General features: G+C 37.9%; 1 protein-coding gene across 1 annotated transcript in view; it reads left to right on the top strand.

The window, feature by feature from the left end:
* The window catches only part of DGKE (diacylglycerol kinase epsilon), a 34,104-nt gene extending 19,621 nt beyond the window's left edge, over positions 1-14,483 (top strand). Inside the window, exons 6-12 of the mRNA XM_004481246.4 lie at positions 231-388; positions 719-770; positions 4,719-4,832; positions 6,199-6,270; positions 8,637-8,764; positions 8,967-9,078; positions 9,435-14,483. Of these exons, the coding sequence (XP_004481303.1) occupies positions 231-388; positions 719-770; positions 4,719-4,832; positions 6,199-6,270; positions 8,637-8,764; positions 8,967-9,078; positions 9,435-9,614 (816 nt within the window). The 3' untranslated portion in view covers positions 9,615-14,483. The remainder of the gene's footprint in view (positions 1-230; positions 389-718; positions 771-4,718; positions 4,833-6,198; positions 6,271-8,636; positions 8,765-8,966; positions 9,079-9,434) is intronic.
* The last annotated feature ends 3,184 nt before the right edge of the window (positions 14,484-17,667 follow it).

Below are 17,667 nucleotides of genomic sequence, written 5' to 3'. Positions count from 1 at the left end.
AGCACTTCCAAGATAGATAAAAAGTTTTTTTATCTTTTTAATTATGCATATGAGTATTAGAAGATCTTGCCAATTATTTACAATTAAGTAGTTAGCTTAACCTATAGCAAAATAACAAGAGTTGTCCTGTTTGAATCTTCATTGCTTTGGTCTTTAAAAATCTCATGAAATATTATTGCCCTATGTATAGTCTGAAGAGAAAAATCTAAAATATATCTTTGATATTCCAGGGACAAGAGAAATACATTCCACAAGTCGCAGTCTTGCCTCTGGGAACAGGCAATGATCTTTCCAATACATTGGGTTGGGGTACTGGTTATGCTGGAGAAATCCCAGTCACACAGGTCTTAAGAAATGTTATGGATGCAGATGGAATTAAACTAGATAGGTAAGTTACACTTCCCCAAAAAGTAGATCCTTGGCTTTGGGAATATTGTTAGATTCATAAATGAAGACTTGTGTAGTTATAAAACAAAACATAATTTAAATGTAAAAGACTATGAATCATCATGCTTTGTTTTGTTAAATAAGGCCCAAAGACATAAGTAACACTGGGTGCTTTATCCCAACTTACATGTTCACATAGATGTATTTATTTTTTCAAATGGTATTTTTTTTCCAAATGCTATTTCAGTAGAAGAACATCATCAATAAGGCATCCAGAGTACAAATTTATTTTAAAAAGTAATGCTTTTTTTCTTTAACCTCTTTTTTTTAGATGGAAAGTTCAGGTAACAAATAAAGGATACTACAATTTAAGAAAACCCAAGGTATGTTTTAGCACTTCCGTTGTGAATAGTTGAACAAGCATTCAAGGAGTGCCTCCGTTGTACAAGATGTGGAAATCTGATGGGATGCAGAGGCATGATGTTTGTTGATAAGCTTCTTAAGTAAACTCCTATGTTGAACTGTAAAAAGAACTGTGGGAAAGAACACAGTGCAAGCATGCTTAGTTCAGAGAAAGTAGACATGTGAGTTGGTCCTTAAAAGGTAAATCAGAGAAAGGAATAAAGGACTTTACAGGCAGACCAAATAGATAAGAGAGTACAAAGCATGGTTAATAAATAATGTGGAGATAGTAGGTCTTAACATAATAGGTTTTGAAAAGATACTTTGGAGATGATGTGAAAACAGCTAAGAAGTCTGTGCTACGGCAGACAGAAGGGGAATCTTAGGAGAGAACAATCCAAAGATATCTTAGAGGTCAAGTTGATCAAGACTTGCCAACTGATTGGTATAAGGGAAAGAGAAAACATTACTACCAGATTTCTAGTTGTTATGCCTGCTTTGATAGAAATGGCATTTAGCAGGGTAAGAAAAATAGAGTTTCTGGTTTGGGGAAGAATAAAATGAGTTAGATTTGGGGCATATCTTGAGGATGTGGAGCATTCTACAAGTTGGAAATTTAGGCTTATCACTCAGGAACAAGGACAGAAGTGGAGATGTAGATTGAGAAATTGTTAGCTATGGGTGACTGTTAAAATTCTTAGGATGCCTGAGAGAAAGCGGAAAAGAGGTCCAAGAACTACACCTTGAAAATAGATAACATTTTGATGGCACAGCAAAGAAGAAGGGCCAGTAAAGGAGACTAAGAATGTAGTGAGAGGAATCAACTGTGGCTCAAGCACTTGAGCACCCATTTACTATATGGAGGACCCAGGTTTGATTCCCAGGACCTCCTGGTAAAAAAGGGAAAATGTGTCCCAGACCTGTGTGGCACAGAGAGGCAAACTTCTCCACACAGCAAAGCGACGCATGGAAAAAAAAAAGACGACTCAACCAAAACAGGACAAAAAAGGAGTGTAGTGAGAGAGTAGGGAGAAATTGGTTTCAGAGAAGACAGAGTTATAGAAGGTGGGTGATAAGCAGCAAAAATAATGCTGACTTGGAAAAAAAGCATCAGGGAACACAGAACATATGCATTTACCTCCACCCTCCATCTCATCTCCCTGAAGTGATGATAAATTCTTAAAAGGCCTAAGCCCTTAAGGACAAAGAAAATAGGAAATGACATGATAGCAGTCTAGAGAAGCCCAGAACAGTTTGGAAGGCAGAGAGAGAGCACATAGTAGTAACGGATATTGAAGAAAGCTGAAATTCTGAGTATCCTCAGTGCAGAAAACTAAGAAAGAAACCAAATGTAACAGAATCCAGCAAAGGCTTAGCACAGGAAGTCACCAAATCACTTGGAAGGCAGGAGTGTCTGAAACTGAAAATAGAACTAGCCAAAGAAGCCTTTTTCCCCCCCTCCGCCACCCTTGTGTAGTCTTACACACCTTCCTCCTTCTCCCTCTCCCAGCCCTTTCCCCCACCCCAGGCTGAAGATTGGACGTTTACTCTGCAGAGTTTAAACTAGAGGGATTCTGGACTCTGGAATACTAAACCAGCTGAAAATAGGGATCAAATGAAAGGTGAGAATGCCAGCCCTTTTCATCCATTAGCCTCAAGAATACTGGCAGAGAGGATCTCTGCAGGGAAACTAACATGCCCAAGGACAAGTTCACAGATACACACTTGGAGGTCCCCCAACAAAATAATCAGATTCCTGCCCTTTAACAATTCAGTGACTCATCCCTTCGCAAAATCTGCCTTTGGATACAAAGTTCACAGTTTGCCTTTTATTGCCTTACACTTAAAGGCAAACAGACAAGTACAATTTGAGGAAAGAACAAACATTTATGGGACGCTTTTACCATGAAAGAGCCCAAAAGAAGCAAACAGGAAGAAAGGAACTTGAAGGAAACAAGGATAGCCCAACCAGCCAAAGAATACCTAGAAGGGAAAAAGAAACATGAAACTAATATCCCAGAGAGATATGAGAGTCACTGCATCCATGAAATAAGAATAGGATGCCAGAAAAAGAACATTCAGAAATACAGGGAAGCAGATTTGGCTCAACTGATAGAGCATCCGCCTACCACATGGGAGGTCCAGGGTTCAAGCCCAGGGCCTCCTGACTCGTGTGGTGAGCTGGCCCACTCACAGTGCTGATGCATGCAAGGAGTGCCGTGCCACCCAGGGGTGTCCCCCATGTACGGGAGCCCCATGTGCAAGGAGTGCACCCTGTAAGGAAAGCCACCCAGCGTGAAAAAACTGCAGCCTGCCCAGGAATGGCCCCACACACACAGAGAGCTGACACAGCAAGATGATGCAACGAAAACAGACACAGATTCCTGGTGCCACCTGACAAGATGCAAGCAGACAAAGAAGAATACACAGCAAATGGACACACAGAGCAGACAACACGGGAGGAAGGGGAGAGAAATAAATTAAAAATAATCTTAAAAAAAAAATACGTATGCACACACACCCCAAAAAAGCTCTTAAAAACAAAAATTCATTGTAGCCAGATAAGAAGGTAAAGTTGAAGATAACTCCCAGTAAACAGATCAAAGGGATGGAAAATGGTGAAAAAATAATAAGAAAGTCAGAAGATCCATTCTATAAAGTATAACAACTGAAAAATGGGAGTTTAAGAAGAGGAAAAAATGGAGGGTAGAAAATTATCACATTACGTAATAATGACACTTCCTCGGTGTTTTCAGATTGAGAGAGCCCTAGGATAGGGATAAAAAATGTCCCACAGAGGCATGCAATTTCAGAACTCTGAGGCTAAAGAGAGAAGTCCTAAACTTAACAGAACAGGGGAAAGAGTCAAAGCATCTCTCTCAGCAGCAGCACTGAAAACCAGGGGAAAGTGGAGCCTGCCTTCAAGTGTCTGAGGGAAAACTGCATCGGGAGGACCAGTAATGGTAGGAGGGAAGTCCCGAGTAGAAGACAACAATATTTAAAATTGAAAAATCAAGAAATAGCTTCTGATCATATTCTTTAGAAATACAGAGATAAATACTAGTAGAGACAGCTGTAGGATTAGGAATCCCAGGTGAGGAGGAGTGAACAGAAGACTGCTTCTTTGAAGGCTTATAGAACTATAGGACTTACTAAAATAGGTTGTTTTTATAAAAAGAAAACTTGGATTTAAAAAATAAAGGCAAATTAATATATGTTCATGTATTTTAGTGAAAATAAGATATTTAAGATTTTTTAGGATTTGGAATTTTTTTTTAAATTCCCGCTGTGAGGAAACAGGCCTATTTAGTGAAGCCCTGTTCCATAAAAGACAAAGAAAAGGGGATGAAGAGAATAATTGGATTAGACTTTGCCCTCAGAAGGATTATAAGCACTTTGATTGGGAAGAATGGTATATTAGAATAAAGACAAGATTTTTGGATAGAGGGGGGAAAGGTCAAGGAGATGTTGGAACTAAGGATGCTATTGAGTAGAGTAGTTAAAATGAATGACCTCAAAATCCAAACGGGTTAAGAAGTGTGCTAAGTGGGGACCAGTACCCTGGCTTGGGATTCATGGAAACTGAGAACCTGAGGGTTGTAATGAAGGTGAAAAGCATATATTGTGGCAAGACAGGTGTAGAAAGGCTGGATGCATAACATTGAAGATCTTAAAGAAAAGCCTTTCTAGATGATAAGGTCTGAGGTGTTGCGGTAATGGGAAGTGAAATTCCCATCTACAGATAGTGGTCTTTGGACGGAAGTTTATTTCTGGTAATTTTACTGGACAGTATAAAAAAATTTTATGTGGAAAATAAATACAGAAAGCACTCAGTTTTCATAAAGAATGTAGACTACAATTTATATATTTAATATGTATGTGATCTGAGACTGAAGCCTGGTCAGTTACTAATTCTTACTCTTTCACAGGAGTTCACAATGAACAACTATTTTTCTGTTGGACCCGATGCTCTCATGGCTCTCAACTTTCATGCTCATCGTGAGAAGGCACCATCTCTGTTTTCTAGCAGAATTCTTAATAAGGTGTGTTGGATAAAATAACATTTCCTGCTTATCACCGAAGGTACAGTAAAAATCAATAGTTCAATTTTATTTAGTATTATTTCAAGTAAATTCAGATTGAATTAAGTTAGGGAGGCATTTACCTGCTCTCAGGCATTTACCTGACAGTATGACTGTCAAATTAAGTACTTTCAAAAATTGAAAGTTTTTTATAACTGACAGATTTTTTTAAATTGCAAGTTGGAATGTTTTACAGCTTATTTTACTTAGATGGCAACTATATGGGATATATTATAGTTTATCTTAAGTGGCAACTAAAATTGGAAAGAAATTTTAGGATAAATTTTTGGTACAGTCATTAATGGAAATATAGATTCTTTTGACTTAGAAAGACTCCAAAAGACAGATAAAGTTAGAAAAGAGGAAGCTAATTTAACATAGCCTCTAAAGTGGTCACTCTCTCTGGCTTCTATAGTATAATTGATAACTTTGATGGAAGTTTTGTTTTGCAATTTTTAAAAATGACTTGGGGATTGAGCAACAGGATGTGAAAAACAAATGCAAAACAATTTTATTCCTGGGTCTGTGTTGTAAATATTTCAAATTTGCAAATAGTTCCCTTTAATAATATTGTTACTAAGGCAATGAGTATTGGTATTTATAAGGTTGATAAATCATCTCAATGCTTTCATCAGCTTTTCTGTATTCATAATTGATTATAAAATATTTATTAGATTTGTCTATATTACTTTATGAAATAACCTGAAATGTTAGAAAAAGATGGAATTTTCTAATTTTAGTATATTTCTTTTATAAAATGCATCTTTTTTGATAAATTGGGTGAAAATACCATCCTAGCACAGACCACCCTTGTCCCACCTTTCCCCTGAAAAAAACATTCTAGTTAAGCTAAAAAATAAAGGGCTTTATTGACACCTTCTAAAAGAGAAGGATGATTAACAACATTTCATCTCTTATACCAGAGTTTACCTAGAACCTTTAAACCATTAATAACATAATAGAACAAACTATGGAATGAAAAATGAACACCGAAGTGCCCCTAACATGTTAGACATACGTAAGGTAATGTGTCTGTGTTAGGAACACTTTTGGCATTTTTAAATTATTTCTTTCCATTGCTGATCTTAGTCCATTCCAGTTTTATCCTTTAAAATTACTAGAATAGAGGTGTTGGATGGAGCCAGAGGTTGCATTTTTTTAACATGTTTCCCCTTCTGGTGCCCCTTTTTCCATCAGTATCTAGTCCATTCTGAGGAAGCAGTATTCCACAGTCAAGTCAGGGAACTTTGGTACAGTGTATTTTTCTTAGTATTTAGAGGGCTTGTTAGATTGTTTTAATGTCATTCTTTTTGTCCATTTTTCATAGGCTGTTTACTTATTCTATGGAACCAAAGATTGTTTAGTGCAAGAGTGTAAAGATTTAAATAAAAAAGTTGAGGTAAGCTATTAATACCTTTCCTAAACTTTTAGGTGGTCCCTGATTTAGGAAGTTTTCTGAAACAACAATGCTAAATAAATTCTCAATTAACATATTTGGTAACACATATGGCATATTTACTGTGCGAGGCACTTGCTATGTGCTTTATGAACATGGTCCCCCTAAATTCTTACCACAGCTCTTGAAGGCGGGAGTTGTCATATTCCCATAGCACAGAAGAGAAAACTAGAGTTTGAAATTAAGTAATTTGTCCAAATTCACAGAGTAATACTCAGGTTTATGCAACTCCAGAGAGTGTTGTTTTAATTCTTATGCAGAACAGCCTCCATTCATATATGATGACAAATTTGAAGTTATTTGTCACAGTGCTTGACTCATCATTGATGCTTGGAGGAAGTTTAAATGTAAAGTTTAATTTAGATTATGTTTGTGATGTACCTCTCTTATATACTAAAGTTAAATTTTTAAAATGTATAAATAATAAGGATTGTAAGGATCGCTTATAGCTACAGTTTTGCTGACATCATGATATAGGAAAGTATTTTATTTATTCCCTGCTTACCTCCAAAAAGAATCTGTAATGGCTAACAGCCACAACAAAGACAGTAGTACAGAGACTCCTATAACTAGTAAAATATGTAAAAGGGAAGAGCCAAATGATAAACAGCATGGGGAGAGAGTGAAAAAATGAGCAGGGAGAAAAAAGCCTGATTATACATGAGCCAAAGAAGGCTACTACTGCAACTTAGGCAAGACACCTAGCCCAAGGCCTCTGGGCAGCCTTGGCACAGAAAGAATAGCAAGCTATTCCATACAAAGCATTTTGTTCTACTTTTTTGTATCTCCTTTTTCCTAGGCTTTCTTTGCTATGGTAGGGTGAAGCATGCAAGGTAGCACTTTTTTTTGTTGATATTTATATAAAAATTATTTGTGAAGCCACCTACAAAATGCAGGCACTGTCCTAGGTAATAAAGATAGAGTGATAATTCCCTTGCTTTCACTAACTTTACGGTCTAGGGAGGAGAAAGACATTTAAACCACATTGCAATAAAGTCTGAGAAGTGATAGGATAAGAAATGTGCACAGGAAGAAATAAGAGTATTTCATAACCAGGAGACTGGCAAAGTTTTTAGGGAAAGCGATAGTAACAAATCTTTATTGAAGAAGTGACAGCTAGAATCTGAAAATTAAGTGTTAACTAAGTGAGGAAGGGGAAGATTGTTCTAGGCTAAGAACAACATTTGCAGAGGCCGGGAGGCAAGACTGAACATGGCATACCAGAGTGAATTCAAGCTGGAACAGAGCTCACAAGAGGGAAAGTGGTGAGAGCTGAGGCTAGAGAGGTAGGCAGAGGCCAAATTAGAGGGCCAGATTAGCCTGGTAAGGAACTTGTATCGGATCTTGAATACATAGTCAAGCCCCTGAAGGGTTATAATTAGGGGGTGACATATTTGCATTTTGTAAGCATCAGTCCAACTGCTCTCTGAGGGATGATCAGAGAAGAGTAAGGCTAGAGAAACAGACCAGTTAGGAATGTTTTAGGGAAGAGATGATGGTGTTCTAGACTAGGGTACTATCAGAAGTGATAGAGAGAGAGAGATTTAGAAAGTGGTGTCAACTTTTTAATGGTTAATTGGATGTGGTGGGTAAAGGCAAAGAAGTCAAAGATAACTCCCAGGTTTCTGGCTTGGGAAACTCAGGATGTGCTGTTCTTTCCTGGGAAGTGGGTAGGAGGTGTGCAGAGAAGATGCTTGACTCAATTTTGTTCATAGGTATTGGTCAGTGAAATTGTCTTATAGGCAGTGGATGATCTGATCCAGTTCACTTGTCTGGGCCAACGAAATAGATGAAAGAACTTTCAGATTAGAAATGCCAGTTAAAGATGTAGAAATGGCCCCAGACTCTGTAATGTGAGTAATGAAAGAGGCCTAGCACATAGCTATAAGAATACTGTACTCATCAATGAGGACAGAGAGGAAGTAGATTGGGGCGAACTAGTCAAGGAAGTGTGGAGTCTGTGTTTCCCAAAAAGCAAAGGAAGAGAATATTTCAGAAAGGAGGGAGGGGTCAGTAATACCAGATGCTACTGAAATAGCAAGTTAGATAAGACCACTGGAAAAAAATAATTAGATTTAACAAAAAGACCCCCATCGATGACCTTGATGAGAACCATTCCATTGGAGAAGTGGGAAAGTCCAGATTACCTTGGGTGAGAGTTAGGAAGTTGGCTTCTCTTGCCGTTTGTTACTTGTGCATCTGTCACATCATTCATAAGTGTGCATGTATGAAAATGGATGTGAATTCTAACTGGGTATGTCTGGGAATAGTGTGCCCTGTAGTAACTCACTACTTGTATTTCTTTAAAGCTAGAGTTGGATGGTGAGCAAGTAGAACTGCCTAATTTGGAAGGTATTATAGTTCTGAACATTGGCTACTGGGGCGGTGGCTGCAGACTTTGGGAAGGGATGGGAGATGAAACTTACCCTCTAGCCAGGTATGTGCAGTTTTATATGCCTCTCTTTTCTTTAAAGTAGTCCATTGTTCTTTACAGACATTAAAATTTTCCCTCAAATTTTTATATGCCTCATTAATATAAATATTTAATAAGTTCATGGTCCATGTATATTAAAAAGTACTTGCCTTAACATGCTGATTTTTTTCAGCATATAATCTGTATTTCCTTTTTCCAATTTTAGACATGATGATGGTTTATTGGAAGTCGTTGGAGTTTATGGGTCTTTCCACTGTGCTCAGATACAAGTGAAACTGGCAAATCCTTTTCGAATAGGACAAGCACATACAGTGCGAGTAGGTGAAATACTGCTATAACATTCCAATTTATACCAGTTCATTTCTAAGTCATTAATGTGGAATAGAAAATAGACATCCTATATCTTTCCTTCAGCAGTGGTTTTTACAGCACATACATCAGGGACTTTAGTGGAATGGAGAAGAAAGAGGAAATAATGGCCTCAAATCAGATGAAGAAATAAAGTGTTCACTGGCGGGGGGAACAAAACACAAAAACCCTTAAAGCAGTTGACGAAAAAATAGATTAATTTTCCAAAACTGAAACGCAAGAGGGTTAGGAGACTATGAGTGGGATTACCTCTCTGAACTTTGATGTATTAACCTGTTTCTAACAATTTGTTCCCTCATACCAGCTGATTTTGAAGTGCTCGATGATGCCAATGCAGGTGGATGGAGAGCCATGGGCACAAGGGCCTTGCACGGTCACCATAACTCACAAGACACATGCACTGATGCTCTATTTCTCAGGAGAACAAACAGATGATGACATCTCTAGTGCTTCAGATCAAGAGGACATAAAGGAAATGGAATAAATGGAAAGGAAATAAAAACTTGGTTTAGAATCCATACAGACAAGTAGATGGATATGCGTACAAAATTAGGAATCCACTATTAGCTGCTCTGTTTTAATTCCATCAGTAGTATAATGGGTATACATTTATATAAATTGCATCCCAAAAACAGCCTGACTCTCAGTTATGTACAAACACTTGTTCTTATCTCAACGAAACGCTTTGATTGTATAGTACTAACTTTTAAAGAGTCACAGAAAGTTAGATTTTCATAGCTTATGTTTTGAGGGTGCTCTGAAGTATGCAGTCTCATTCCTTATTCTTGAACATTTGATAGGCACATTCTACATCCAGCAAGATAGGTGGGAAAATCATCTTCCTTTGGTGACACCATAGTGTTTTAAAAATAACTTACTTTTTGGAAAGGAAATGATTCTTGCTGGGTTTCCACCTGTAGCAGTCTCATCACAGCCAAACACCAAGTGGATCCATTTCCAGAAAACCCTAAAAGGAAAAATTTAAAAGACCATACTTAAGTTTTTTACTGTAGTTTTTATTTGAGGATCACTTTCAGAACCCCAAATGTTGTTTGGCTAACCCTATTCATGACCATGTTGAGCTGAAATTCAGCCTCTTTTAAAAACCCAGTACAGCCTAAAGAGCACCAGATAGATGAATTGGTAAAAGTTAAGTTTCAGTGTATTTTGGATCAAAAGTTATAGATTCCAAGCTGGACAGTTCACCAGCTTTTCTTTTAATGAAAAGACAGTGTCAACAATTCAAAAAAAATGAGCTGAAGAAATTTACTAGTGAAATTAATTGCTCAAAAAAATTGTTAGGACTGATAAGTTTTTAAAATCCAGTGGTCTTGTAGTATTCAAAATAGAGTAGTGTTTTCTATTTAAAGCACTTGATAGAGTTTCCCCAGGGCCAGGGTTGGAGAGGGAGGTGGTTACTCCTGTACTAAAATGTGTGTATCGTATTTATTTTAAAAGGAAAAATCTATTTTTTATTTATTTATTTACCTGTGGTATGATAACCTGTGTTTAAATAATTTTTTTGTAATTTATGTCTTTATTTAATAAGTTAATCAGATGAATTCTACCAGTCATAGTTAGGTAGAAATTTCAGCCTATTGACTAAGTAATTAAAATCTATCATTTGATTCTCCTGAAAGATATTACCCAAAAAAGAGTTTAAAAAAGGGAAGAAAGGATGAAATGCTCAGGCTCACTGCTTGTGGATAATTTTTATTTACCCTGCAGTTGCTAGTTCCATCATCGCCCATTAGAGGGTGCTCCTGTGCTGCTGCTCACAGCTGACCTCTAGATGCCCTGCAGTGGGGCACACCCACTGGTGGCCAGCCCAGCTGTGTTCTGATAAATGGCCCGTTTGTGGGCTGGGAGATCCTTCGTGACTTTAATCTCTGAAAGATTAGAATGTATCCCCCAGAACACCATCAGTTCCCCTTAGCCTATTTTGGATTAATCATCCATGCATTGTCATAGACTTAAACTTGAGTCACCTTCAGACCTGGGCCATCTTTTGAAGAAACAACTTATATACAGTAATCAGTACATTATATAAAATACTTTTATTTAACCACTTCCAGATCTCAGTGATGCTAAATTCTAGAATCAAAAGAGGTTGATTTGCCATGTCTCATGGCAGGTAACTTTCTATTGTGATGGTAGGAGAGTTTTGATTTTCTCTTTTATGGACTGATCATGTTTTGAGTATAATGAGATTTATACTTTTATTCATAGTCAGAATTGTTGCAGATGTCATGTTTTATGAATGTACTATTAAATTCACTTTGTTTTAGATTATATTTTACCTGTAATTCATAGGTAATTGTAGAAGCAAAGTTGTTCTGTGGAAACAAAGGACATAGTTAATTGGGAATATCAGAACTCAAATAATTAAAATAACTATATATTTTTTAATGTTGTTAAAACTGTACTCTAAGCATAATATTACATTGGATTTAAAATAGGTTTATATGCAACTCCCTCATTTATTTAAACAAAATGATTTTTTGGTTATAAACCAGTGAGGTTCTTTCCCTACCAACCCTTCATGAAGTTTTTCTGCTGCCTTATTCGCTCATTCAGACTTCTATTTAGGAAAGTAATTCATAATACATATCATACAACATATCCTTACCTTGTTTTAGCAAACTTCATTTATTTTTTTTAGGCACATTCACCCAGCATTTCAAATAAATGGGTAGGTATGTGCCTTGTTTTAAAAAAAATACAATTTACAAGGTTTCATATTTGCAACTTAAATGTTAGGATAGCAACTGTTTACATTACCAGGGATTCTACACTTTACAAAATAACTTACCAGAAGATTTTCCTGTTCCATTTTAAATAGTCTTGATTTTTTTTTTAACTAACTTCTACATTCTCAGGAATAAATATGTAAGTAGGGCATATCTCGTATCTGTTTTCAAATTTCATTCATCTTTCACTGTCCTAATACATTCCAAACTTCATAAATTTAGTGGCTTAAATACTGAATACCTGGCAGCTCTTATAGATCCCAAAAGTAAATGATGATCATTTTCAATGCTTTGTTAGGTTTAATGTAAATCAAACTGTGTTTTTAAGTAGTTTGTCTAATAAGATTATATGATCTTAAATGCATTTTGGTTTTCTGCAACAATTAGCTGTGAACCCCTGATGTTGCTAACTAATGCATATAAAAATTTTATAGTCAAGATTATTTATTTTTATTTTTTTAGGGTGTGTCATAAAATGTGTAGTGTTTGTTTTTTAAGCTGCATTTGCTTACTTAATGTTATCAAGTACACTGTCACCCAGAAGTTACAAAGTTCTTTTTTGCACTGTAAAAACAAATAGTGCCAGCATGTCAAAAGAAAAGTAATTTGCATTTGTAGTATAAAGTAAAATTGTGCTTAACATATTATGTGGGATTTTACATTTTTGCTATCTAGAAACTTTAAAACTTATATTAATTTACAGATTAATATGGATCCGAATACATAATTTATACTTACTCCACCAAAACCGGTGATCATTTTGTATGTTTTCCCTCTAAATGATATTGACGCAAGAACCAGCACTTTATATACAGAAATGTTTTTTTTAAGTTCTCCCTAGTTAGAGGTCATGGATTGGAGGTAAATTTATGAGAAAATATCTAGAAGTTTGAGAAAAAAATAATTTTGTTACTCTTACCAATCTGAATGAAGGTGCATTCTCAGCAACAAGACAGAAATTGTTTTGGGTTTTGCTTTTAAAATGCATTCTCCTCCTGCCTTCCTCCAATTTTCCCCCGTCAGGCCTATCGCCTATTTCTCGAAGTGTGATCTGCAGGCATCAGAATCACCTGGGAGCTTCATGAAGGTATGGCTTCTTAGGCCCAACCCCAGACTTAATGAATCAGAGATTGGACATAGAAATCTGTTTTCATTAACAAGCACCTCAGGCAATTGTGTATATACTGAGGTTTGAAAGCATCTGCTCTGTGTGTCATGTCACCCAAGCCCAGTCCCAGATGGATACCATTCAAAAGAGTTGAATTAATTGAATGTTAGAGTGTATCTTCACTCTACTATCTGCCCTCTTCCTCTGACTATGCTTCTAAAAGAACTCTGTGAATCTAGTTCACATTCTATCCAAATTGATGTATTTTTCTTAAACTCTATTGCATAAAAATTGTTAGCCTCAGATTATGTGAAATTGTAGTTATTGGTTTTTGGTCCCTGGAGTCTTGGAGGTACAAGGAGAAGTTTTCTTAGAGCTTGAAAGCCACTATTTTTATTACTCTGTCACCTGTTTACTTATCTACTGATTTTCACATACCCAGAAACACTTTTTTTTTCCCCAGTAAAAAGATTATTTTGGGGGCCTCAGTTGCTGCTTGGAGTATGGCCACTTGGCTATTGCACAACTTTTAAAGGCATTTTGTTTAGTTGTAAAGCACTGCCTTAGGCTCTGTTCCTTGTGTTTGTAATTTTAGCAAAATATGGAAATGACCTGTATATTTAATTTTAGGTGTGTAACACACACATATTTTTAAATGCATTGTATGAGGTTTGCAGATCCCAGAAAGTTTAGCTCCCAGGTTCTGGAGAAAGAATTTTTAAAAATCACACTCTAATAGAGAAGTACACAAAATTCAAATGGAATGATTGGGATTAGTCATCTGTGGAAATGTTTGCAGAGAATAAATTACCTAGAAATGATAAAATGTGTTGCTGGTATTAGAACTAGGACACTTCGTCTCTGCAAGGATTACCTGAGCCACCTCACCATTCAAGGAAATTGTTGGGAAAGAATGCATTTAACAGAAAATAAACTATAATCTAGGAAATTCCCATATGCAGTATTTTTAATGACAGGTATGGAATGTTCAAAGGGAAACATGGAAAGTTAGATTGTTCCTTGTTCCTCCAGGGAAGAGGACATTCTGACCAATGACTAGATTTGATTGTGGAAAATAATCCTAGAGAAAAGAAGGGCATGTCACTCCAGTTCTGAGCTTTGCCAGCACTTTCCAATGAGGTCTGATGGCGCAAACCCCACAAATAAACTGGCACTCTTGGTTTGTAATTTTGTTGGATACAAGTTTAGAGTAGCTGGGTCAAGTCCCTCCAGCCCTGGTCACTCTTCCAGATGAACTACTGAATGGGGTCCCTGAGCCCACAGTGTTGAGGCCACTCAGGATGACTGCTTGAGCAGCCCACTGGCCTCTTGCACATCCTCCTAACTCCCCATACCTATGTACCTACCCAGTGTGGGTTGCACTAGCTATGTTGGTCTGTGTTGTGATCTATGCCTGCAGACAGAGAAATGTGAATTAAAGCATTTAATATGTTGAAGATGTTTGCTTGTTTTTAATAAAATTAAAAGTACACCACCTGAGGAGTATCCCATTTTATTTTGATTTTTGACAATGAGATAAAATAAGGTTTCAGTTCATTTCACAGAAAATGGTCCTTGGTCTACAACAGGATTGGCATATATTTCTGGCAAGTTGTGGATCAGATATTTGGGATAAAAAGGAAATTTTAAAAATTATATTGCATGGCTTTGTAGCCTGTGGGAAATGGTGCACATACTTGAATACACTCAGGAGAAACAAGCATCCCCATGATTATAGATGGGCTCTGTGCAGATTACAGAAGTGCCAGGAGGTAATGGAATGAAGTAAATGAGTGCATTTGTCCCATCTTTAGCCTAGTAGGGTGGAAAGAATATAGTTTATTTTGAAACCTCTAGGTTGAAAACCCAGCTTTTGCCACTTATTGGCTGTTTAACATTGGGCAAAGTACTTTTTCTGCCTGAGCCTCAATTTTCCCTATAAAAGTATAAATCAGTGCCCGCCTAAGTTTGCAAATACAAATGCTTATAGGAGTTGAGAAGGTGATAAAGGTAGGCATGGTGGAGAATGGTAAACAAGAAGGCACTTGATAGCCGCCTTGCAAGAAAGGAGCTCAACCTAATTTTCTAGGGTCCACAAAAACTTGGAACTACCACACCCTGATACTCCCCCATTATTGACACTTAGCACATTGGTGTGGTACCTTTGTTAAAACTGATGACAGAATATTACAATCTTACTATGATCCATAGTTTGTGTTAGTTTTTTTTCCCCCATATACCATCCTATTATTAATCCCTTGTAAAAATGGCATACGTTTGTTCTAGTTCATGGAAGAATATTCTTATCTTTGTATTATTAACCAGTCATCCTTCAGAACAGGTTTCATTTACTATGTTATACAGTCCTATGTTTTATCCCCTAGCTTTCCTTCCAGTGGCACACGTGACCCTAAATTTCCCTTTTCAACTACAATCACAACCATAATTCAGGGGTTAATTATACTTATAACAATGAATGAACCTTTTCTTGATCAATAATATTAAATACAGGAAGCGGATTTGGCCCAATGGATAGGTCGTCCACCTACCACATGGAGGTCCAAGGTTCAAACCCAGGACCCCCTGACCCGTGTAGAGCTGGCCCACACACAGTGCTGATGTGCACAAGGAGTGCCGTGCCATGTAGGGGTGTACCCCGCATACGGGAGCCCCACATGCAAGGAGTGCGCCCCGTAAGGAGAGCCTCCTAGCAAAAAAAGTGCAACCTGCCCAGGAGTGGTGCCACACACACAGCTGACACAGTAAGATGACGCAACAAAACAAGACACAGATTCTGGGTGCCACTGACAAGAATACAAGCAGACACAGAAGAACACACAGTGAATGGACACAGAAAGCAGACAACTGGGGGGGGGGGAGTGTGGAGAAGGGAGAGAAATAAATAAAAAATCTTTTAAAAAGAAAAAAAATTATGTGTTATACTTGACTGTGATACCCAGTGAGGTTCACAAAGAAGTTCTCATTAACTAAACAACCTCCAAACAAGTCCATGTTTTGACTTCCTAAGCAGCTTCAGCTTGCATTTATTGATCAGTTGGGTACTATGCTAGCTGCTTGGCATCTATTATACTCTGCCATCTGAGACATAAGTATTACTAACTCTATTTTACAGGTTGGTAAACTCAGCTAGACGTGATCCCAGGACATCATTCCTGCTGCCTTTTCATTGTCAACACAACTACCACCATCAACAGTATAAAATGTTATTGGCAAATATTGACTTATCCATGTCATCATGCTGGGCACTAGGAATGCTAGGGTGTGATACAGCCCTTAAAGGGACTCCCCATACAAGGAAACATCTACATACTCAAAAGCATATGTAGAGGGAAGCAGACTTGGCCCAGTGGTTAGGGCATCCGTCTACCACATGGGAGGTCCGTGGTTTAAACCCCGAGCCTCCTTGACCCATGTGGAGCTGGCCCATGAGCAGTGCTGATGCGTGCAATGAGTGCCATGCCACTGAGAGGTGTCCCCTGCATAGGGGAGCCCCACATGCAAGATTGCACCCCATAAGGAGAGCCACCCAGTGCAAAAGAAAGTTCAGCCTGCCCAGGAATGGCGCTGCACACACAGAGAGCTGACACAACAAGATGACACAACAAAAAGAAACAGATTCCTGTGCCACAGACAACAGAAGCGGACAAAGAAGAACACGCAGCAAATAGACACAGAGAATTGACAACTGGGGCGGGCGGGGGGGGAGCGGGGATAGAAATAAATAAATCTTTTTTTTAAAAAAAAAGTATATGTAGATTACTCAAAAGGGGTTCAGAGGTTTTGATGAGCCGAAGGTTTCACACATTACTTGTAAAGAATTTACATTTTTTTAGAGTTTGGGGACTAGGAAAGAGAAACAGACTTTTTTCAGGTGTGAATAGATAGAAAAATATAAATCCATCTGTGAGAAAGCTTTGTACACTGTGAACTTCTTAAGGACAGAAAGCTTTCCTTGATTATCTTGGCATTCACATAAATGAATATTTGCATAATTTGTGAAGATTCTGTTTTATGTGGGAAAAACCTCCAATTACCAGCATATAAGGAGCTAAAGATTGAACCTGTCCAAGTCAGAAAGAGGCCAGTAGCCACCATTTTGGCTCTGCTCCTGGCATAAGGGGAAGCCAGGCTGACTGAAAACCACAGTGATGATAAGGACCGACTTCTTCACCAAGATTAGACTGCAGCACTAGCCTAGGCGTCAGCCCTAACTCAAGCAGGGCCTGCACCGGCCTCTCCTGGTAACTGTAGGTACATTCAGCTGGCACAGACTGAATAGTCAAAAGTCTACTGGGGAAACTGGTCATTTAGGACCTGCATGGCATACATTGCTGCCCTAACTGGCAGCTCCATCCCCACCCCAAGCAAGGGAGAAAGGGGTCTGAAGCTTCATCAGTCTCTCTAGGCAACTAGAGTCTAGGCCTGCACAACTTGGATTATTACTTACAGCTGTGGCTCTGTCCCTACCCCTGGCAAAGGAGAAAGTTGGGAAAAGCTTCATTGGTTCCTTGGGCAATGCAGGCAGCTTACAGCACTAACTATATCCTTGGCTCCTACTACACAACCATCAAGGGAGAAAGGGCAAGAAAGCCCTAAGCTACAGAGAAAAACTGCACCCAGAATAAATACATCTAATAAGCCAGATGCCAAGACACTAA

This window comes from Dasypus novemcinctus, chromosome 21 (assembly GCF_030445035.2).
Source record: "Dasypus novemcinctus isolate mDasNov1 chromosome 21, mDasNov1.1.hap2, whole genome shotgun sequence".
Taxonomy (NCBI): Eukaryota; Metazoa; Chordata; class Mammalia; order Cingulata; family Dasypodidae; genus Dasypus; species Dasypus novemcinctus.
Note: the sequence above shows the minus strand (reverse complement) of the source record. Positions and strands in the feature narration are given on the sequence as shown.